Source organism: Protopterus annectens, chromosome 1.part1 (genome assembly GCF_019279795.1).
Source record: "Protopterus annectens isolate FY-2018-M chromosome 1.part1, PAN1.0, whole genome shotgun sequence".
Classification (NCBI taxonomy): Eukaryota; Metazoa; Chordata; order Ceratodontiformes; family Protopteridae; genus Protopterus; species Protopterus annectens.
In genome coordinates this window covers 1,267,239,356-1,267,264,345 of record NC_056726.1, presented here as the reverse complement: position 1 = coordinate 1,267,264,345, position 24,990 = coordinate 1,267,239,356, and the positions used below count along the sequence as shown (strand labels likewise).

The following is a 24,990-nucleotide window of genomic DNA, read 5'->3' as shown; positions in this document are numbered from 1 at the left end:
TATTTTTGGGCCTTTGCCCCCCCCCCATTATTTCTGACTTTGTCCATATTTCTTTCACTGAGAGGTTGAGAGGTATGGCTGCCTTTGTCAACTAGTAGAGAAGCGGACAGTCCTGGGGTAAACTTTCTTAATCCTATCAAGTGATCTAAGTTGCATTTGAACAGGGACAGTGATGAACTTTGTTTTATATAGATTAGGAATCTTTTCCAGAGTAGAAATATCCTCCGGGATATATACAGATATTTATGATACAATTTAAGTCGTGGATGTGCAATAAGTCCATTAGTACTAGGTCACAGGATGCGTGGTATAGATCACATCTTAATAGTCTATGAGACCAAGTATAGTGATAGAGATATGAGGCGGTCCTTGTAAGTCATGTGGTCTATACTCACTTATGGGCCTGATGAGAGCTGAGTACAGTAGGATGATGGCATCTCTGGAACAAGATGCTGTCTCTTTGCTTATAAGTTGAGCAATACAGGAAAACACATATTGTTCAAATGTTAGGCCACTGTCTATGTATGCTCCCAAATCTTTAGCTATTTAATCAACTTTTAGTGATGTATTGTTAATGTGTTAGTTTCCTTGGGTAGTTGGTTCCCCGAAGGATTCAATAATGCACTCTTTTGAAATTTAGCTTTAGTCTATGGCTCTGGCACCAGTAATTTGTTTGGGAAACCCTCCTAGAGGATTGCTGAACCATTTGGGGATTCATTGACTACTCCCAGCTTGCAGTTTTCTGTCAATTAGTCATTCAAAGACTTTTCACATTTGTTAAGTTTTCTGAGAAGCAGATGCCAAACAGGAGTGGTCCTGTTGGTATTTAATCTGCATAAGCATTACTCAAGAGCAGAGGAGTTTGTAACTCCATATTGAATGTGATATTGTAACCATTGCACTAACTGTAAGGCACATTGTGTAATCTCAGTAATGCAGATTTCTTGCATATGTCTGAAGAAACCCTCTAGTTTACTTTACCTGTGCCATGTAAGTATCATGCATGCTGTTTATGCCATATGCTACATATTGGTAACAGCACACTTCTACGATGTGAACTTAATATAAAGATTATGATCAGGTCTTTCATCATAACCAGCTTTTGTGTTTGAAACATGGATGCCAAGAAACTCACTATGAGAAGCTCGAGAGGTCAATCATGGCAACTAGGTTAAGAATACATAATACAGACTTATGATCCGAGACTCACTCATAATTCTTTATAATACATGCAGATTTATCTGCTCCATGTTCTACCAATTACAGAAAGTGAAAAAAAACTGTAGGAGCACAAAGTGCTTTACCAGCTTTGAAAACTGGTATGGTACTTAGTGAATGCTGTCCAATAGACAACAGCATACCTCTCACGTCCTTTGCTTAACAATTCATGGGGTGACAAGGATCAAACTCTGGAACTGCTCTTAAATATTGCTCCAATCCACTTAAAAAATAATAGAACAACAGGTTTTACATCACATGTAGTTTTGAACAGTAAGCGGTATGACACTCTAATAGCTGGCATTGGTGACTATAATCCTCAATGATTTACCATTTCACAGGATAGGACACAAATGTAAAGGTAAATCAGAAATGCTCTGAATAATCAAGGACAGTTGAGAAGTACAATAGGCAGAAACAAAAGTACTGCTCGGGAAGAAGGTACACAACTTTTAAAACCTCATGAGATATGTATTCTGCCACACTTTCTGTTTGCAGGTACGGCAGAGTTAAATTCTAACAACTTTTAAAAGTTGCTTTACCTTCTGCTGTTGTTCTTAGCCAGCTTGCACTTTCCCCTGCTTGTCCCTAGCACAATACCTGATTTTAACAGCACTTGGCAAGTCCTTAAAAAGATTTTGTTAAACACCACTAAGTGCAGCTAAAGGTAAGTCTTGTATTAAGGAAGAGCTTAATAAACTCATTTTTTCCCAATTTTGGAGCATAATTGCACCACTGCATGCACTATATAGGCATTTGGTACTGAGAAGATATTGCATTCTTCCCATTTAATACAGTTTTCCAAAAACATCTACCATATTCCACATCCAGTGTATTTTTAACTACAGTAAACAAAACTTATATCTTACTTATGTCAGTACACTATATGCTATGATACTTTATTCCTCCTGATACTCCAGAGCCAAGTTTGTACCTCACCTCATAAGTGGTAATTATACACTGACATCATGCTTACACTAAGAAACGTGGAGGAATGCATCTTTTCTTAGTAGGCTTTATACAACTTCCTCATCTTCATTTTTTCTCACGTCCTGCTGTCCTTGAGCAAAGTTCATCTCTGCTCTCTGTCCTCTCTACAGCTGCTCAAATACTGATGTACATTCTGGATTCTCCTTTTTTTTCCAATCTGCCTCTGTCAAAGCACAAAAGTCTCATATTACAGCCTCTACAAGATAATGAAACAAAATGGATCCAAATAAATTATTAACAATGTACATATATTGTGAATGTCTAGTGGACAATGTAGTAATTATTTATAACTGCATTTATCATTGTGAAACCATGTTATGTGTTGTGATGTTCTAATCTTTTATTGTTAATTATACAATGATTGGCCATTAATATTCTAAAACGAGCAAGCTGATTTGCAAGCCCAACCAGCATGCCCATTGTAAATCCAAGACTATATCAATGGAAAAAGGTCCAGTCACCTGGACTTTTTCCATTGGTATATTCTGTAAGTATTATTTAAAAAAAAATAATAATCTGTAGTCCAGATGCCAGACATATGAGAGAGACAGCGTGGAGAAAATATTAGGAACATCAGGTACTTTATTTAAAACTAAGGACACATACCTGATTTTCTTTGTATTTCCTCCATTCTCTCTCTCTCCTACCCTTAAATTGTTGGAAATTTAAAAAAAAAACAAAAAAACAGAGCAACGGAGACCTTCTTTTCTCCATTGCTTCCTTTCCAAAGCACTAATGTACTGGGTATGCATGGGAACGCAAGCCCCATACACATGCACAGTACATAAAAAAAAAATCACCAGGATATTATCGCTGTGGAAGAACAGTATGGCACCATTATACAAAAACATTATTTATGAAAAGTAAGTATTTTTATTTTCTTAAATAATGTCATTGTATAATAGCAATAACTGACTCTGTGGTGTGGTATATTAAGATTTACCTATGGATGGCTTTATTTAATTACTCTGGCTTCGCCCTTATAATTAAACCACACCAACCATGGCTAAATCTTAATATACCACACTGATGTCATTGGTTATTGATTAAGTAGTTTATATTGCTATTGTGAAATTGCATACAGTCTGTCAGCACTATTTCTGTGTGAAATCATCATGCTTTATGCTATAATGTTACTCAAAATGTAATTGTGCCAAAAGCACCCATGCTGTGGCTGAAAAGGGTTGAAGGGTCAGTCTGCCCACCAGGTTAGCAAGTATAATAAAATAAATAAATATTCCTTATAATGACTGCTGAGTAGAGTTAGTATAACTCTGAACTAATACTACTTCCTGAGTGCATGTCACATTTGTCTGCTGTTTACAAAGCACAATTACAACACAAAACTGTAATGTTTATACGGGATAGAATTCAGTTTCTGAAAAAAATGGACAAAAGTGTTCTGAGAATATTGGTGCCAATTAAGTATATTCATTATGCAACCTGCAGAGGCTGGTATAAAGATTTGCACATAAATCTTCTTCTTCTTTTGGCTTTTTCCCGGTTAGGGGTCGCTATGGTGGATCACCTGTCAGCTCATAATTGGCAGTAGAGTTTTACGGTGTTGAGTTGCCAGCCCAGTGCCCAACCTTACACAGAAGGCACACACATGCACACACTCATGCCAAAGGCCAATTTACAGTGTCCAATCCACCTACAGCATGTTTTTGGGATGTGGGAAGAAACCGGAGCACCCGGAGGAAACCCAAACGACCACATGGAGGACATGCAGACTCCGCTAAGAAGGCACCCCAGCCAAGGATCGAACCAGGAAACCTCTTGCTGTGAGGTGGCAATGCTAACCGCTGCACCACTGTGGCCGCCCCAAGATTTGCACATAAATGTTACATAAAAATGGTTCAACGAGATTTACTATGAATAATTTTGAACGCTATAATGCATACATTGTAACATTACATTAAAATTACCCGACTCTAAAACAACATTTTTTTCTCAAAAAGCACAAAAGGTTTTAACCCAACCTACTTTTTTCTCACAATATCCATAGTTAGTATCTGGGGATAATTATCTGCATTGCTAGGAAGCAAAAATCACTTACAGATGCTATAATACTTCTCTAAATAGTAAGTCTTTTTTGTTTGTTTGTTTGTTTTTAACTGCAGTTGTTACTAGAATTAAGTCACAACTTATGATTTTGTGGTGCAGATACTAGATAGTGCAGAAACCTACAGGACTATGCAGTTAAACAATGACTTTAAAAGAAAGAAGAAATCATCTGAGAATGTCAGACCAGAAGGCTTGATTTATTTAAATAAAGAGTTCAGTATGCACTTTCATGTTGCACATTTGAAAGGCTTCCTCATCTACATATAAACAAAGCAATGACTTTCTCCTTGCACCTAATGAGAGATGCAATGGTGGGCAGATGTAAAATGTCTTTTGTGCTGATGCATTATTGAAAAACCTGACATTGTAATGATGTGTTATATTTTTCATTGGAGAAAGGGCTTTTGGAATGCAACAGAAAACTGACTTTGCTGACTGATAATATGCACGGTAAATGAAATATGTGAAAGTATTCTGAGAAATAACTTCTAATTGATTTATTTCAGATCGCTTCAGCCACATGAACAATATCCAAATACCTTCAGTGAAGTACAATTCTCTCATGTCATCCCGTTCCTTCCACAACCTCTCACAGATGCCGCCATCCTATGAGACAGCTGTGAAATCAGACATCAACCGCTACTCATCTCTAAAAAGACTAGGTAGGTACTGTTGGAGAAAAAGCATATAATTAAGGAAAAATCAGTTCTGGTGTTCAACAGGATGGCATTTGACCCTTCATTAGGTTATGTGCTGGAGAATACCGTTCTGCAACTGCAAAAAAATAGCAGAAAGGTTTAAAGATCAAGTCTCAGACTTTTAAGGTCTATATATTTGTCCTTTGTGAGTCGATCAGTGTGGCAATTATCACAGGATCTTTTAATCTGGTCTCCACTAGAAAAGCACATGACAGATACATCTTACCTATTAAGGTGTAGTTTTACAAGAGTTAAGCCATGCTTCTTAATATTGAAAACGAAACTTACAAAGGCTATAACAATGTGCTTTGTAGGATGCAGTCGATTTTACACATGCCATCATGTTGAGTCCCTTCTGTGTTTTTCAACATTGATAAGCAATCTAAGATAAGCAGAAAACAATGTAATGTCTAAATAATGATTTTTATGTTTCATATAGCTTGTAACATTGTTCTTTCTTTTTTATTTTTTGATCAACAGAATATAATATTTTATGACATCCTAGTATGTATTGTGTGTACAGTTGAATAGCAAAACTCATCAAATCTGTTATCATTAAATGAAATGAAAGACAGGAATTTTGAGATGCAGATATATAATCAACAGTCTTTTTACATGTCAGTAAATACTAATATGTAATTCTGCATATATGGTATATAAATTCCTTGAAAATGAGCTCAGTTTTAAAAAAAAACAGATATGCAATATAGCATTAAAAGACACTGATTTACATTTAAAGCTGAAATTCTGTTTCATGGCCTGAAATTCTGAGAACTATACCTATGATAGTTAAATATGATTTCTGTTCACTATCATGTTTTTGTTATAATTTTTGCTGAACTTACATATGAACAAACCAGAATCCAAATATAGGACACTGAGTAAAGCAAGTAGTAAATTTAAGAACCAAGAAGAAATGCAACGTGACAAATGAGTATCCGTGCCTAAAATGCTAAATGTCATGAAATCTTATGTTTATCCACTACTCAAACATTTAAAATTCTAAAAATACTGAAAACCAAAATATATAAAACTCAAAATAATGAAAATTGGAATTTGCTCCTTCCCCACTGTTGTGCGATCTCAGATTTGGCATATACCTATCAGGGGGTGAGGGGATTCAGTTTTATCTGTTTTGATTTACAGTCTTGAAATTTCAGTCTTATGATCTAGACCCTAAATATGCATATGGGTCTATATTATTTTATCGAAAAACCTCTTCAGTGGACACCTGCTCGCTGACCACTAAACAGCAAAATCCAACTTCTTTGAATGGCCATTTCAGCATATTTTTTTCCTAGGCGGAAAAAAATCGCTTGGCCAACCAAAAAACTGACAAACTTTCAAACCCTTCAAAGTAGGGGTTTCGCCTCCTACTCCCCCTAACAAAATATACCAACTTCAAGATCACACTACAGTGGGGAAAAGGGCAAATTCCCAGTGATGGGCAAGCAGTTTTCTCCTCTAGGGAAAAAATAGCTGAAACGGACGTTTGTGGGAGTTAGATTTCGCTATTTAGTAGTTGGTGAATAGATGTTCGCTGAAGACATTTTTCAACAACGTAATATAGACCATACATATATATATATATATATATATATATATATATATATATAGATATATATATATATATATATATATATATATATATATATATATATATATTTATTTATTTATTTATTTTATTTATTTTATTTTACATTTGTTAACTAGATTCCAACTGGATAGGTATATATTCATGAGGCCGGTGAGAAAAGCTATATATATATATATATATACAGTACATCCAGCATATATAAACAGTGTGTGTGTGTGTGTGTGTATATATATATATATATATATATATATATATATATATATATATATATATATATATATATCTATATGGGTTCACTACGTAATCTGGAAATTTTGAAATATTGAATTTCAAAATCTCAAGACCACATAGCTGAAACCTCTAAATACCGAAAGACCAGAAGTGTGAATTTCAAAATTCTGAACACTACACTAAACATGAACCGCACGCATACACATACACACACCTTTGCCCAAAAACACATACACACAAACCTACACTACATACAAGCAGGGCAGCAAGCCCCCCTGCACCCCCCACACACCTACATTCCCCTCGCACACACACATCACAGTGACCACACACACTTACACACACACACTAAAGCCCCTAACCAACACACTGAAACACAGATACTTACCTGACCTTCCACCTATCCATTCACAAACTGCAACACCAGAAGCGCTACTTCAACATCTCCGACCTAGGGGATTTCGAAATTTGCGCTTCTGGTCTTTCGGTATTTAGGGCTTTCAGTTATATGGTCTTGAGAGTTTGAAATTTGATATTTCAAAATTTAGAGATTATGTAATGAAACCATATATACATGTATACGGTTTCACTTCATAAACTTGAAATGATGAAATACTGAATTTCAGCATTCCGAGACCATGAAGCCGAACCATTCAAAATATCGAAACCCACAATCACAAATCACACAATCACAAACATACATACACCGTACACCACATAACACACACACCATTCCACCCACAGTATGCAAACCACACAACCCTACACTACATATAAGTAAGGGGGCTATGCCCCCCACACCCCCTACTTATATATACCAACTCCGAGATCGCACATAACAAAAAAAAAACAAAAAAAAAAAAATTCACTCCATGGCATTCTCCACTCGCTCGCACACAAATACACATCACACATACACAAACACCAACAAATCCAACACTCAAGCTCACATTTACACCTCCCTACCCTTACCCACACATACAACATACAAAAACACACACAAACACACATTCACCTGCAATTTCAGGCACCATAACACTACACGCAATGTACCGGAAATGCATAAGCGCAAATTCAAGATATTCAAATTCGATCTTATGCACTTTCGCTATTCTGAATTTTCAGCTTCATGGTCTCACAATGCTGAAATTCGGTATTTCAGCATTTCAAGATTATAAAGTGAAACCATATATATATATATATATATATATATATATATATATATATATACATATATATTTATATTTCTGTGTGTGTGTGTGTGTGTGTGTGTGTGTGTGTGCATTTAACATAGCTTGGTGGTTCCACCAGGAAAATGCCTAACAGATCATTAGGGAGAATAAAAACTTTTATACGTGAAAAAACAAAGAAGCAAGGAAACAGGAGTCTTATTAAGATGAGGAAAACTGATTTATGGCAGACATAGTTAGAATGAGAGTACAGAAGAGTCTGGAGTATTTTGCAGAAAGGAGAAACAGACAAATAGAGGAGTAGTTGACTCAGAAACAGAAGTCTTTTTCTAATAGTGAAAACTCAGCTACTGAGTTATTGTTTGATATTCTACCTGTCACTGCATTTTAGTTCAGATTTATAACAAAGTTAGTGTATTCAATGTTTATGTGAATGAAACCACTACTGTTTTTACAAAAAAATCCAGTGTTTCTGCTGCATGAAAATTTCACATCTAGTGGTATGATTTTGGACCTGATTCAGTGAGTTCAAGATCATGCATTTTAAGTTTTTTTCATTTGATCAACCATCGTGCAATGACTACAATCATGTCAGTTTTCACTCAGATTTATTTTTAATGTTTAAAATTTAACTCTGGCTTTTTTTTCTTTATTTCTGTGATATTTATTTCCATTAAAACCGAGACTCATGCAATGTAGAGAGTTTCAGGTAATGATGTTGACACTTTTTCCAGCATGTGTTCTGTCGTCTAGTCAATGCATGCGAAGCATTACATCTCCTATCTTTATAGCTCATCCATTCCTATTCATTCTTCAGTTCAGTGTTTTTTCCCGTCCATTTGCAGTGGTGGCACCTGGTTCCTTTTCTTGCCTGGGTAGAATAGGGGCACAGTAGCTAGCTGGTAGGGCAAGTAGGACATATGGAAAAGAAAACACCAACACACCATACCTATAAAGTATAGAATGCACTATACATGGTAGCAACTCACTCATAATCCATTGTTCAAATTAAAGACTACTTTCCTATGAAAAAGAGTGAATGCCTTAATTTTACAAATGCCAGTAATGTTCACAACACAGAAAAACTACTGATTTGTCATGCTCAAGGATTATAGTTTGGATGAAGTGTTCACATGCTATAGTATAACAAGTCAGGGGCATAACTATCAGTACAGTTGAATTGGGAAAAGAAAAATATGACCAACCCAAATTCAGGAACAGAAAGTCAGACTTATTTTGTTCTGTGCTGCATTGTAAGGAAAATATGTTTGAACAAAGACAGCAAATATTGCCACCCTTCAAGATAAAAGACACATCTTCCCATTGGAGACACATAAATAGCAAAGTAATTTAAATGTCTTCTAAATGTTCTTTGAAGTAGAATCAAGATGGTCTTTTAGCAACTTTGGGATTAAAATTATAGTTTTAACACTGCAGGAAGAATATGGGAGCCGATCTGTCATCACTGGCAGCCTTACACATGCAGTTCAGGTAGTTTAATTTGTAGGGCATTTACAATTACTGCTTAAGAGGTAAGAGCTACAGTGAGAACAGAAATCAGAGTTATTCAAGCAACAGAGTGAACATGAAAATAGGTTCCAGAAGCTGTGCAAGATGCCTGTGGCTCACACTACTGCCATTCTATTTACATGGAAGTAATAAAAAATAATTTCCTTAGACTCATGTAAAGAGCTTGAAGTGGATTCCTTGAAAAAAATCCTCCAAGATCACTTTATAGTGGCTAGTCCATTGAGCTGCAATAACCATAACCACTTCATGATTTTGATACATTAAAATAGTCAAAGTTTGTTTGTGTCTTTTGGCTTTTCCCGGTTAGGGGTCGCCACAGCGGAACTTCGGTCCGCTAATGATTAGCAGTGGATTTTTACGTGCCAAGTTGCTAGCCCTGACACACAACCTTCAACGAAGGTACGCCTATTCACACATGTCTGCACACAGAAGACACTCTAGCTGAGAAATCGAAGAGGACAGCGTCTTACTGTGAGGTGGCAACGCTACCGCAGCACCACCATCGCAGTTATTAAAAGTATAATGAAATGACAGAGAAATAGTGGCAACCATAGTTTATTTAATTTTTTTGTTGACCAGGTTAGTCCTACCAGACCAATCACCTCTTTTCAGGGGAGACACAAAGTAGAATTCATACTGACTAGGAGAAATTTGGCCGGGTCACCAATGAACTTCCTCTACCCATCTTGCTTTACTAGTGACAGGCTATATGTGAGTATGTGTGCATGACCCATTCCAAGTGCAGTGGTGTTGTGGTGGATGGTGCACAAGATGGAGGTGCTACCTGAAAGAGCATAGGAGAACTGCAACTGTACTGAAGTTAAACTATATTTAATCATTTATTTGACATTTGCTTACCAGGATAGTCTGACTGGATCTGAAAGAACTTTTCAGTGGAGGCCTGTGGAGAAAAGCTCCAATTACATACAGAGCTTTACAAGCATTATACAGATAACATAAAATTACAAGAGTTACAAGTAAGCAGGTACATTATTATAAGGCAGATGATAACTAGACATTTATATTAGCTAGAAAAGACAATATTATAAGATATACAAGTAAATAATGCAGAGTGATAAAGTACAGATGGAGAGAGAGTGAAAAAGGGATTCATTCTTGTCTGATCTGTAGAAGACATTAGGCTGGATCAGAGTAAGGGTAGAGCCAGGAGCTGATCATGTGCTGTTTCACTACGGATTTAAAGGCAGGTAGGTTAGTAGTAGTTCTGACAGTAAGTGGAAGCGAATGCCATGCTTTTGCAACATAGTGGGAGTAGAGGCTTTGTTCAGCTGTCTTATAGGGTTTGGATATAGGGAGAAGCTCTTAATTAAATTGATTAAAAGAGTGGAGTATTTGAAGATTTTGTTCCAGGAAAAATTATTTGAGTTGAAAGAGACTGTTTTTCAAGATGAAGGTATTCTATGATCCTCTAGTCTGAAGGGTTGCGGGATGATTTATTGAATGAGATGACAAGGCAGAGTGAAATGGAATGCAATGTTTCATGGAGGGACATAATGGACAGGATTCAATCTGAAGAATCTGAAAACATTGTAAAGGAAGTGCTACCCTCACGGAGAATAAATGCAGAGACTGTGGCTGTTTGTGGTGAAGAACAAAAGGAAAAGAAAAGAAAAAAGGAAGAAACTGTCAAAAGAAAATTCATTGTAAGGGTTCAAAGTTCTGAAATGGACAGACTACATAGAGTATGACAAAAGTTCTATGTGAATTCGAGAAAAGACAGAATGATAACTCATGGAATGAATATGTAGGTAAAGCATTCTTTTGTGAAACAAAAAAAGAAAATATGTGTACAATTTCAGACAGAAACTGAAAGGGAGACTTTAAAAAAAATAAAAATATTTGTAAAGATGTTATGGACATTTCTAAAGTTTTTTATAACAGGGATTATGAACTGGGAGATGGGACTGTAATGTTGTTTCGAGAACGGAAAATGAGAAAATTATACATATTCCAAGGGTGTGGTAAAATGCTGGGGGCAACAAAGAACATGTTTTTTGTGGTAAATAAGTACATGTTATTTATGTGGGAAAACCAGGCATGATGTAAAGAAATGTGAACTTGAACATTATAAATATTAAAAAAAACAGGGCATACATTGATGGATTGTAAAGAAAAAGATTAATGAAATATAAAGTTAAAAAAGACTCAGGAGAAAGAACAGAATGAAGAAGAAACAAAAGAAATAGTGGAAGACAATCTAGAAAAAAAAAAAGATGGTAATAAGAAGAGGAGGAAGAAGATATTGAGCCAACAGATATTGCCAACATACTGCCCGACAGATTCAGTGCCAACTTTACCGCCCCCCAGGACCAATCACAATACCGGAGGAATGCCAGGCACCCAGCATTACTGCAGCACAGGTTAAAGCTGCATTGTCCAAGGCCAAGAATACAGCTTCCATGGGACCCAACAATATCCCTGGATGCGTTCTACATGAACTACAATTTGAACTGGCACCACATCTGTGTGCCCTGTTCAATCATAGCCTCCTCTCAGGATTTGTCCCTGCCGAATGGTGCACTGCTACAGTCATCCCTCTCCATAAAGGGAGATCGACCTACAGACCTTGGGAATTTTTGCCCCATTAGCCTGATGAGTCTGATATGTAAGGCTAAGGAGTGCATCATTATGGACCTAATTAACAAGGATATAGGGAATCTCCAAACTCTAAATCCCATGCAATTTGTTTTTGTGCAAGGTAGATCATGCCTGCTCAACCTGGTTGACTTCTTTGAGTTAGTCACCAGAGCTATGGATGAGGGCAAGGCAGTTTATACAGCCTAGCTCGATCTGGCTAAGGCCTTTGATACCATTCCCCACTCAGGAATTATTGATAAACTCACCAAACTAGGCCTCAACCCCTATATCACTAGGTGTGTTGCAAATTGGCTCACAGATAGAACCCACAGTGTGAAAGTAGAGGGCTCCAAGTCAGACTGCTGACCAGTCACAAGTGGAGTTCCACAGGGATCAGTCCTGGGTCCTCTCCTACTTGGCATCTACTTCTTAGAAATCCAGGCCAACACGGAGGGACTCTGACTGACCAAGTTTGCAAGCTGGGAGCCATTATTAACTCCCCAAGTGATGTAGACATCCTACAGAAGGCCTCACTGAGATCAATGACTGGTGTCGAAACCATAGCTTTAAGCTTAATCCCAAAAATGCATCGTCATCACCTTTAGGAAAAACTCAGTTCCCACTAATTGCCACATCGATGTGAGCCCACTGAATACTGAAGGGATAATAAGAGATCCGGGGACACAGCTTGACAGCAACCTCTCCTTTAACCACCACATTGCCACTGTGGTCAGAAAGTTCTTTTATGTGACACATCTCATTACCAAGGTTTTGCATCCAGGAAGAAAGAGGTCATCATCTCTCTCTACTCTTCCCTCATTAAGCCAATCATCGAGTATAATGCCCCATTTGGCAAGTACCTCACTAGACACATGCAACAGCTGGAAAGGCCACAAAAGTACCTCACAAAGAGGATCCTAGGCCTTAAACACATGTCCTACATGGACAGACTCAAAAAACTCCAGCTATTCTCTATCTCATATCATCTACTAAGAGGAGATCTCTGCTTGACTTACAAAGCCATGTCTGACCTAGCTCTGTTACAAATGCTACATCTAAAGAAATTCAAATCTCTCCTCACCACATGCTCTAGAGACCTCAACCTCATTACCACAATCAACAGAACATGCTGGAGGGACAGGTTCATAACCCAGAGACTGCTGATGCTCTGGAATAGACTTCCCATACATGTCAAGCAGAGTACCTCACTGTCCCTCTTCAAGAGAAATCTTAATGAGTGGATGGGTAATAGAAAGTTCACCCGGGGGTCACTATAGTGGCTCTACTTGATAGAGGCACTGGGGGCTAACGTCGGCCAGCACAATGCCAGGGCACTTCTGTTGGATAGGCTTGTAAAGGCTCCAGGGCCATTAGCCTAGTACACACCTATGAACCTATGAAACAGAAATAGATTTTGAAGTTAGTGATGAGGAAGATATAAGCTGGAGGTTAGTGAAAAGGAAAAGTAATTCTATTGGTAAAAGGGTTAAAGATAGAAAAACAAAATTCAAAAGTATAAATTCAAATAAGAAAAAGAAAGAAAGTGGACGAAATAGCATAAGGAGAGACTGGTTTCCTTTAAATTAATGGACAGGGTAACCAGTAATTTATGGATTCTCTGAGTAAATGTTAACAGCATAAAAATATCAATAAAAGAATAACAAATAATTATTGGGAAAGTACCATATCACATCATTGCAAGCTATAGATCCCCCACCATGAACCAGGATAAGCACAACGCCTTCCTCAATTTACTGGAATCCCTCGCCATACAGCCCAACACCTTAGACATGGGAGGTTTCAGCTATTCTTCCATAGACTGTGGAACATACATGAGCAAAAACACACTCACCCAGAGGTTCGTGGATGGTGTTAACACAAATGCTCTGGAACAGATAGTCTGCACCCCCACAAGAGGCACTAATGTTCTGGACATAGTACTCACCAACATGGGGAGGTCACTGTACTTCTCCATGCAAGATGCCCTCCCTGGTTAGGTCAGTCCACAAATCAGTCACATTTGAAGTAACTACTGGAACTGACACACTCACAGGAACAAAAACTATACCAAAGCCAACTACAGCCTACTAAGCAATCATATAAAAGGCTTCATACCACCAGCAATCGCAGACATTAATGACCAGTATGGAGAAGTGTATGCAAATGTCCTGTACAAACACCTAAGTGACTGCATAAACTCTGCTGCACCTGACCAAATCATAACTAGATCTTCCCATAAAAATAAGCCACTGTGGTGAACTTCAAGTATAAACAGATTATATAACAAGAGGAAGAAACTGTTGTCCAAAATACCAAGAGGGATATCACTCTGCAGAGGAAGAGTTCCCTTCAAAGCCTAAACAAGAAAATCAGAAATCTTGTAAAGTCTTCTAAAGCAAACTACAAAACTAAAATTGCATGCCTAGCCAAGGATAATCATAAGACATTCTTTAACTGCATCCAAAGTCTAAAAGGGAATGCACACCTATTTGCCTAACTAGTTGTAGATGGGATCACTCATACTACACTGGAAGATATTGCAGACATGCTAGCTGAAAGATTCAGAGCAAACTTCACCCCCCTATCCTCAACATCCTTATCCCAAAGCATATCTGACACCAGTCTTCTGCCTAGTATCTCAAGAGAGCAGGTCATCTCAGCACTCACCAAGGCCAAAAACACAGCCTTAATGGGACGAGATAATATCCCAGGTTTTTACTAAACAATCTAAAATAATACCTAGCAGAAATACTTGGCGTTCTCTTTAATCATAGCTTGAGAATTGACTATGTTCCTGAAGAATGAAAAACAGCAACAATAATCCCCCTGCACAAAGGGGGGCCAACAACTTCCCCTGGGAACTACAGAACCATAATCATAACCAGCCTCATCTGCAACACCATGGAAAGAATTGTCATGGATCTTATCAAATAGGACATAGGTGACCTCCAACCATGGACCCAACCCACTTTGGCTTCATTAAGGGTAGATCATGCTTATTAAACCTGGTAGACTTATTTGAGAATGTCACCAAAACCATGAATGAAGGTAAGACACAGCCTGTCTCAACCTTGCTAAGGCTTTCAACACAATTCCCCACTCTGGCATTGTTGAAGAACTCTCCCATATAGGGATTAATCCTTATGTTACTAGATGGGTAGCCAATTGGCTCACCAACAGAACACACTTTGTCAAAATTGATGACTCCACCTCCACCAGTAGACACAACACCAGTGGAATACCACAGGGGTCTGTGCTGGGGCCCTTACTGTTTAGCATCTATTTCTCAGAAGTCCAGGCCAAAGGAGATGGCCTTTGGCTCAACAAGTTCGCTGATGATTGCAAACTGGGAGCAATCATTGAGTCCCCTAGTGAAGTAAACATATTACAAGAAGGACTAACACAAAGAAATAATTGGTGCCAAAGCCTTGGTCTAAAACTAAATGCAAAAAATAAAATCAAAGTAAGAGTAGAACCAATGCACAGTCCAGCCTAAAATAATATGAGTACAGACTCTCCAATTAAAACAAACTCTTTAATATAAATACTGGTTAGCACTTTCACAATGTATCACATTGCTTCATCAGACCATTACAAAGTAACATTGTAACAAGCTATTTAAAACCTTTCCAACCAATCAAGTTAATCACAGCTAAACAACAGAACCTTTTGTTTTGCTCAGAACCCCATGTTTAAATGAAAGCACTTAACCGTGAATTGCAGTGGTTTTACCGATAAAGGATTGTTTCTTTCTACAACAATTGCAAACTGGAGTGGTTTCTACCATTGTTGGATTCATTTCCTGTGATCTTTGGCTTCCTGGTCAGTTGTTTGTTCTTTGCTTGGATTTCTGTTACAGTTCCAGGAATTTCTCGGCTTTTTGTGGATCCTACCATTATGTACATTTTACCTTAAAATGATGGTTGACATAACCTTGTATTTAGAGTATGCCTCTAGATTTCAGGAATGGCTTTAATGTTATCCTATCATGTAATCCTTTACCCCTATCTGCATGCATTCTAATGAGACATTTAGCCTCAATATACTCTGTATAATTTTTTTATATCACCTTTATGGTCACTTTCCTTTATTATAACAACCACCATAAACTTAAAGACATGGTCCCTACTAGTGTCCCTGGCATGTTTAGCTAATGCATTGTTAGGGGAAAGGATCTTAATATTATAAATGTGCTCCTTAATTTGTTGCCTTAGAGACCTGTTGATCTTACCCAAATGAAATGCTTTGCAGAGCTGGCAATAAGTCAAGATAAACCACATAGCTAGTGCCGCAATTTACCGAAACCCTAAATTTAAAAAGATGTCATGTATCTGGATGTAAACATTCAAGCTCAGTGCTGATAAAGGAACAATAGCTGCATGAAAGACACAGTCTCATGCCTGAGCACGAAATACTTTCACTATTACCATCTACAGTTTTAGGATAGCACAGCATTCTCGAAACTGACTTCTTATTTTTTAATCAAAACCTAGGAAAATCTCCTACTAAAGTTCTAATCGTGGGATCAGTAATTAGTAACGACCAATGTCTCTTAAAATATGGTATAGCAATATTACCCCTCAAGTCAAGTTACCTGATTCAAAATGGTGGTTACATCAGATTCCTTGTAACCCCTCTCCACAAACCTGTCCTTCAACGTAGAAAGTTCTTCCTTAAATTTATCATTATCGACATGGAGTCTAGATGCTTGCATGCCTTGTCCTTTCACTATATTACAAAAGACATGACCACGATGCATCCTGCTCCTATGGAGGTAGGTGTTTCTATGACATGGTTTTCTATAAATCCCTGTAGTAATATTACCATCCCCATTCTAACTATATCAATGTCTAAGAAAACTTATTCTGTAAGATTAGGTTCATAGGTTCATAGGTAGGTACTGGGCTGTCGGCCCTAGGGCCTATACAAGCCTAGCCAAAAAGGTACTCTGGCTTTCGCCACCCAAGAAAATTATTTTCCTGTGCTCCTGTCGAGCAGAGCCACAGAGGTGATCCCCGGGGTGAATTTTCTATTTCCCATCCAATCATCAAGATTTTTTTGAAGTGTGCTAATGAGGAGCTTTATTTGATATAAATAGGTAGTTTGTTCCAGAGTATGGGAAGTCTCTGGGACAGGAATCTATCCCTGCAGCATGTTCTGTTTATTGTAGTGACAAGGTTTATGTCCCTAGAGCATGTAGCTCGGAGGGATTGGGATTTCTTTAAGTTGAGCATGTCCAACAGCTCTGGGTTTGACATAGCTTTGTATGTTAGGCAGAGATCGCCTCTGAGTAGGTGATATGCTATGGAGTAAAGCTGGAATTATTTGAGACGGTCTGCATAGGGCATCTGTTTGAGGCCAGTAATCCTCTTTGTGAGGTATTTCTATGGCCTTTCCAGTTGTTGTAGATGTTTTTTGAGGTACATACAAAAAGGGGTGTTGTACTCTATAATGGGTCTAATGAGTGATGAGTAGAGGGGAACAATGACATCTTTTTTCCTGGATGAGAAACCTTTTGTGATGAGGTGTGCCACGTAGAAGGATTTCCTGACTACTGTGGCGATGTGATTATCAAAGAAGAGACTACTGTCCACCTGTGTCCCAAGGTCTCTTATGAAGTAGATTACCACCTATGTGGTAGCTCATGGGTACAGAGTTTTTACCAAAGGGGATGGCAGTGCCCTTTTTGGCATTGAGCTTGAGGCCATGGCTTTGACACCAGGCATCTGTCTCAGTGAGGCCCTTTTGTAGGATGTCCACATCATTAGAAGTTTCACTTATGGCTCCTAGTTTGCAGTCATCTGTGAACTTCATTAGCCAAAGACCTTCTGTGTTAGCCTGTACTTCAGAAAAGTAGATACCAAACAGGAGAGGACCCAGGACTGAACCCTGTGGTACTCCACTTGTCACTGGTCTGAAGTCGAATTTGGAGTCTGTTACTTTCACAGTGTTAGTTCTGTCAGTGAGCCAGTTAGCAACCCATCTTGTGACATAGGGATTTATACCTAGTTTAGTGAGTTTATCTATAATTCCAGAGTGGGGGATGGTGTCAAAAATCTTGGCAATATCAAGCAAGAGTAGAACCAATGCACAGTCCAGCCTAAAATAATATGAGTACAGACTCTCTGTGCAGCTGTGATTACAAGAACTTTGCATTCTTCTGGTATAGAGATGGGCCCTTTGTGAGGGGTAAAGTTAGCACTGAACCTATCTGCCAGGATGTTGGCAATATCAGTTGGTTCTGTATATTTAGTGCCATTGTGCTGTAACTCAGAGCAGATATGAGTGTTGGCATTGAGATTCTTGACATAGCTATAGAATGCTTTGTGGTTGTCTTTAGAATCAGTGGTGATGTTTTTTCATAATTAGCTTTGGAGGATTTTATGAGGGATCTCAGCTTCTTACTGAGGCTGACCAGGGAGTTCATCCACTCATGGGATTTTACTCTTTTTTGCAACAGTTTCTTTCTTCTGTTGTAGAGTTTGTTTATGGCAGGAGACCAGCATATTGGCTTCCTTTTTTTGGAGGATAGCATCTTGGTTCTGTTAGGGATAGCAGTACAATCCATGGACATGTTCTGAAATGTTCACGATATGTGGCATGCTAGACAACATCATCCTGAGAAAACAGCTTCAGCAAGATGAACAAGGGGAAAGGGGCACACATATTCCACCACCAATAGCAAGGTCACCACAGCCACATGCAGGGGAGGAGTAAGAGGGGGACCCAGCAGCTGCTGTGGTTGTTGACAGATATAGGCATGCTCAAAGCCTAAAGAACAAAGTAATCCAGTTTCATGCCTGGCAACCATAACCTACCCAATATTGTAGCCATCTCAGGAACTTAGTTAAAATTCTACATCTGTGATTCTGAAATCCTACCACCCAGGTTCCAAGCCCTGAGGCATGACCGCTTAAAAAGAAAAGGGGGCAGGATAGCCTTAATCTACTCTAACTTGCTGTCCATATCTCCCTACCCTAATCCTATCCCTCCATACAAAGAATGCTGAACTAGTAGTAGGCCTTCTAAAACTAAATAACCATAAAAACATATGTATAATTGCCCTCTACATCCCTCCAGGCAATAACATATCCACTACTGAAGAAATACTCCTCTGGATCTCTACCAATATTAAACTAGAGACCTTCATACTTGGAGATGTAAATATTGACTGGAATAAAATCAACAACCCAAATCTCACTATATCCATCAATCTATTCAGCTTTACCCAACTAACTAACTCTATCACCAGACCCAACAAAAATAACCCTAAAGGTACAACTCTAGACTGGATCCTAGTATCCAACCCCAATAAAGTCATAGACTGTGGCACTACTCCTGACTCTATAGGTGACCACTTGCTGTCGTGTTCTTTTACTTAAGAAAGGAAGACGCGGGACAACTGTGTGCTGTTGCTACCAACTCCAAACTTTATTGACAAGCCAGCGTACAATACAATCAACATCCTTCCTGTCTCACAGTCCTTACGTCATGCACCTCCCCGCCCCCAAAGAGCATTAGCTAGGCAAAACAACTCAGTCCATTGAATACACCACATCACCTTTTCTATAAGGCCCCTTTTCCCTTATTACAAAACCCAGATCTATTCAATCTCTTCGTCTTCACTACGAACTTGGTGCATGGCCACAACTGCTCACTTAGCCATGTTCAGATTACTATAACACAAATGACATTGCTATTTACAGACTGTTCACTACAAATCCAGTCGGTCCGGCTTGTTAATAATTCTTCCTGATCTGGTCCTCACAACATCACTATGTACCCGCGTTTCCGGCGATAGGCCATTGCAAGGTGGCAAGGCCTCAACGGTCTTACTTAACTCACTCTCCTGACCCACAGGGTTTGATTTGCACTCAAGCTCTGGCAAGGGAATCAGATGCACACGGTTTCTCCGACAGTCCCTTGGGGCACGCCTACCTTAAATGACCTCATGAGTAATGCTTTTGGTCTACAGTACCTGGGGTCTTCATATCTGTCACCCATACCTGGTCACTGGCAACACATCACCCAGCAGCCTTGCCCGATGGCGCCGGTTCTAGTTTGCGGCATTATAGACCCTCTTCACCTCCTCTTTCGCCGCAAGCCTTCGCCAGTCGGGCAGCACCGGTCCAACTGCGGGATGAATCGGAAGAGAAGTCCACAACCGACGCCCCATGAGAAGTTCCGCAGGGCTATAGCCATTTTGCAGTGGCGTTGTCCTGTACGCCAGAAGAGCCATGCGGATCGACACTTTCTTAAGCAGGTTCTTCACAGTCTGAACTGCACGCCCGCCTCCCGCTACTCTGCGGGAACCTGGGGCTGCTTGTAACATGCTCGCCACAAGCCGCTAGAAGTCCGCAAAAGATTGGCCTGAAAACTGAGGGCCATTATCGGACACGAGGACCTCTGGGATACCATGGCGAGCGAAGAAGGACTTTAGGTGGGTGATGACCTCGTTGGATTTGCTATGTTTCAACAATGCGATCTCAAGAAACCTGGATAAGTAATCCACAGCAAGAAGGTAAGTATGTCCTTTAGTTCAAATAAATGCGCCCACTCTTTGCCATGGTCTGTCCGGACATTCAGTTGGGATGAGGGGCTCAGGATGATTCCTCCTCTCTGAGATGCACGTCCTGCATCCCGAAACCATGTCGTTTATCTGTTGGCTGAGCCCAGGCCACCAGACAGTCTGACAGGCTCTGGCTTTGCACTTCACGATACCTTGATGTCCCTCATGTAATTTCAACAACACCTCATTACGCACGGCAGAGGGGATAACAAGGCGTGAATCTTTTAACAGCAACCCATCTTTCACTGTTAATGTAGAACGATCTGGCCAGTAGCTCTTCAGCAGGGGTTCCTGGTTCGCACAGCGCCACCCCTGACTGCACAATTCCATAACCCGCACACACACACTGTCTGCTTTCAGCTGCTCCCGTAGTGTCTGGAGGAAGGAAGGCTTCACATGCATGTTTTCCACAATACTGTTCACATAGATATCCGTGTCCTCCATCAACTTTGTTTCCTCCAGTGTTAGCCTGGTTTTAAGTGGAGAACGTGACAAGGCATCTGCCACCCACAGTGATTTCCTGGAGCGCATTGCACTGTGTATGAGAACTGCATCAGTCTCATCCTGAAGCGTTGGATTCTAGGCGGTAGAAGATCCAGCGCCTGACCTCCAAGCAATGAAACCAGGGGTTTGTGATCAGTTTCTAGGCAAAACGATTTACCTAATAGGTAATCTCTGAAGCGTTCACATGCCCAGGTAGACGCTAGAGCCTCTTTCTCAATCTGGGCATATCGTTGCTCTGTAGGTGAGAGTGACCTTGATGCGTAGGCCACAGTGCTCCAGCCGCCCTCCCATTGTTGCTGCAGCACGCCCCTAACCCAAAGGATGATGCATCCGCAGAAACCTTCGTATCCCTATTCGGTCATACAGCCAAAACTGGAGGTGAGGTGATCGCATCTTTTAAGTCATTGAATGCCTTTTCCTGGTCCCCCCCCCAGTACCAGCTATTCTTTTTTGATAGTAAGTCTCTCAGAGCTCTATCCCTCTCAGCCAAATGAGGGATGAACTTTCCCACCTGATTCACCATGCCCAGGAAACTCCTGAGTTCTCCTACTGTTGCAGGTGCTTCCATCTCTGTGATGGACGCGGTCCTCCTTGGGTCTGGGCTTATGCCAGAATCTGTGATGACATGGCCCAAGAAGGTCACTTTGCTCCTTGACAGGTCACATTTCCCCACATTCAGCATGATGCCTGCCTCTTCCAGTCTCTTTAATGCCGCATGAAGCCGGGCATCGTGTTCCTCCTGGCAACGACCCCAGACCAGCACGTCGTCCATGTGGCAAATCACACCTTCTAGTCCTTCAATGACCTCTGCCATCATGCTGAAAGTGTTCGGGTGCAGAGTTAGTGCCAAAGGAAGGCGATTGAAGCAAAACGCCCAAAGGGGTTATGAATGTGGTAAGCGCAGCTCCTCTGACAAAGGAATTTGCCAAAATCCCATATTGGCAGCCAGTTTACTAAACACCTTCCCCCGGGCAAGCATCCCAAGACTCTGCTCAACCGAGGGCAGCACGAACCTCTCCCTGCATACGTATTCATTTAACTTAGTGTAGTCTACACATAGTCTCAGTCTGTTACTGTCTTTCTTTGGGACGACAACCATGCCTGCACACCAGTCAGTAGGTTCCTCCATTCTGGTAACAACACCCAGCGCTCCATCCTCATTAACTCCTCCTTCACTTTCCCCATCAAAGGTAGGGGTATCCTCCTGGGGTCTTCAAAGAGTATGGCACCGCATTTGGCTGAAGCTTTATATGGTATTTCCGCTGCACTACCCCCAGCCCAGAGCACAGTTCAGGGTATGAGGCCTTCAAAGACTCCATGGTAATAGTGTCAACCCGCTTCAGGAGACCCAGCCCCAAAATAGCAGGAAGACCTAAAAGCGGGCGGGAGGCCTTTAACAACATACACCTTCTCGCATGTCTGTCTTTGTCCATAACCAAGCTGAAGCTCCAAGGATCCTGTGACCTCCAGTGGCGCCCCTCCAGGCCCCAACAAGGGTCTCTCCGGCTGCTGGAGCAGAGGAGCAGCCTTCCCACTGAACAAGTTGTCCAGGTCTGATTTGGAAATAACAGTAACATCCGCCGTGTCAAGCTTGAAAGTCATAGATGTGCCCTCTATTTGAACCTCCACAATCCAGGAATGGTTCCCGGAGGAGACAGAACCAAGGAAAAGCCCTGTTCTTCACGCCGCCAAGCTCCTCGCCCTCCTCGATACACCGCACCGCCTTAATCTGCCTGCAGACTCGCTGGTAGTGGCCCTTCTTCCCACACGAGCGACATCTTGCAGCAGTCGCCGGGCATAGGAGTTTATGATGAAATGGGCCCCACACCTGTAACACTGCGAAATCGAGCGCCTTTACCCTTTTGCGCCTGTCGCTGAAAAATCGGCATCAAGGCCTTGCCCCAACCTTTCCAGGTGTCCAGCCCGCGCTTGGTGTCGAGTGGTGTCTGCACAGTGTTCACGTTATACTGCAGGGCACTACTATCGCACCTCAAAGCCGTCTGCTGCTTCTTTACCTCCTCCGACTGTCTGGCCATGTTTACAGCTCTCTCCAAGTCCAACTCTTTCTCCATCTGCATCCGCCGGACAGTCTGGTGTCAGCCAAGCCCACAACAATTCTATCTCTTATGAGCTCATCGCAGCGTCCCATAATTGCAGTGCTCAGCTAAAGCATGCAAAGCAGTAACAAAAGCATCAACAGTCTCATTCAGTTCTTGTTTCCGCATGTTAAATCGTGCACGCTCATAAACAATGTTCTTTTGACAATAAAAATCTTCGCCGCTTTTCACTTTGGCATACTCCTGATGCTCTGCATCGGTTAGTTTGAGGCCTCTCAGGACATCGCCTGCCTCATCGCCCATGCAGTATATCAGGGTGTTCACCTGGTTCCCTTCTGGGTTCAAGATAAATTGCTGGCCTGACGGAACCGCTCAAAGCGGCGATCCATCGTGTCCATTCATGAGGTTTGGAGAAATCAAAGGGCTCAGGCGGCTGAATGCTAAACGTAGCATTAGGAGCGCGCCATGTTAATTCTAGCTCACGGCTGCCGACCATTCTCTTCGTCCGACATGTCCGCCCCCACGGCACTAGGCCACTCGTACGGTCTTCAGCAAGTGTTCAGCAGTCCCAGGCACAGCCACACAGCACTTCTGACACCATGTCGTGTTCTTTTACTTAAGAAAGGAAGACGCGGGACAACTGTGTGCTGTTGCTACCAACTCCAAACTTTATTGACAAGCCAGCGTACAATACAATCAACATCCTTCCTGTCTCACAGTCCTTACGTCATGCACCTCCCCGCCCCCAAAGAGCATTAGCTAGGCAAAACAACTCAGTCCATTGAATACACCACACTTGCCATCTTTCATCCACAGAGCTACTCACTCCTCTCCTCACCTACACCAATATACCTACACCCGTAACCTCACAAACTTCAACCCCACAACCTTCTTGGATGCCCTAAAACAAACAAACTGGAACCCCCTAAAAACTTTACCAGTAGACAATGCCGTAGAATTCTTCAACTCTACCTTCTTAAGCATCCTCAACTCCCTAGCTCCTCCAAGAACAAGAAGGGACAAAACTAAGTACACCCCTTGCCTAACCAAAGACACCAAAAAACTTATGCTACAAAGAGACAAATCTTGGAAAACCTACCACCAAAATAAGCAGCCAGAAACTCTCCTTATATATAAACAACTTCACAACCTTGTTAAAAAACATATCATTAAGGATAAAAAGTCCTATTATATTAAACTCCAGTCCAACCAATCTACCAACCCCAAACAGTTCTGGAACTCAATTAATTCTCTTCTTAAACCAGGTACCAGGAATAACCCCTGCCCTGACTCAGGCAAATCTGACTCTGAAATAGCCTGCCTATTCAACTCCTTCTTTACCAACTCCATCGCTGACCTGACCAAGACCTTCCTTAACAACAACCCATCCTCCCAACCCATCCAATCTTTAATACCCCCTACACAACCCTCTGCTTCTAATCCCTCACCAATATTTGAACTTACACCCATCTCTACCTCCCTCATATAAAGATTACTCTCTAAATTAAAACCTTGCACCAGTGCCCCTGACAATATTCCATCTTCATTCCTAAAAATAGCCACAGACAGTATTGCTCTTCCCTTCAGCATCTTAATCAACAGACCTATGCAGGAATGTCATGTGCCCAAACTATGGCATGCTGCCTTTATCCTACTTCTCCATAAGGGAGGCAAAATCAATAACATCTCTAATTTCCACCCTATAGCTATCCTCTCCCCTATCACTAAAATCCTAGAGAAA

At 40.6% G+C, this 24,990-nt stretch overlaps 1 protein-coding gene across 1 annotated transcript in view; it reads left to right on the top strand.

Moving 5' to 3' along the window:
* The window catches only part of SHISA7 (shisa family member 7), a 1,851,055-nt gene that overhangs the window by 1,762,179 nt on the left and 63,886 nt on the right, over window positions 1-24,990 (top strand). The window contains exon 6 of the mRNA XM_044081502.1: window positions 4,782-4,937. Within this exon, the coding sequence (XP_043937437.1) occupies window positions 4,782-4,937 (156 nt within the window). The remainder of the gene's footprint in view (window positions 1-4,781; window positions 4,938-24,990) is intronic.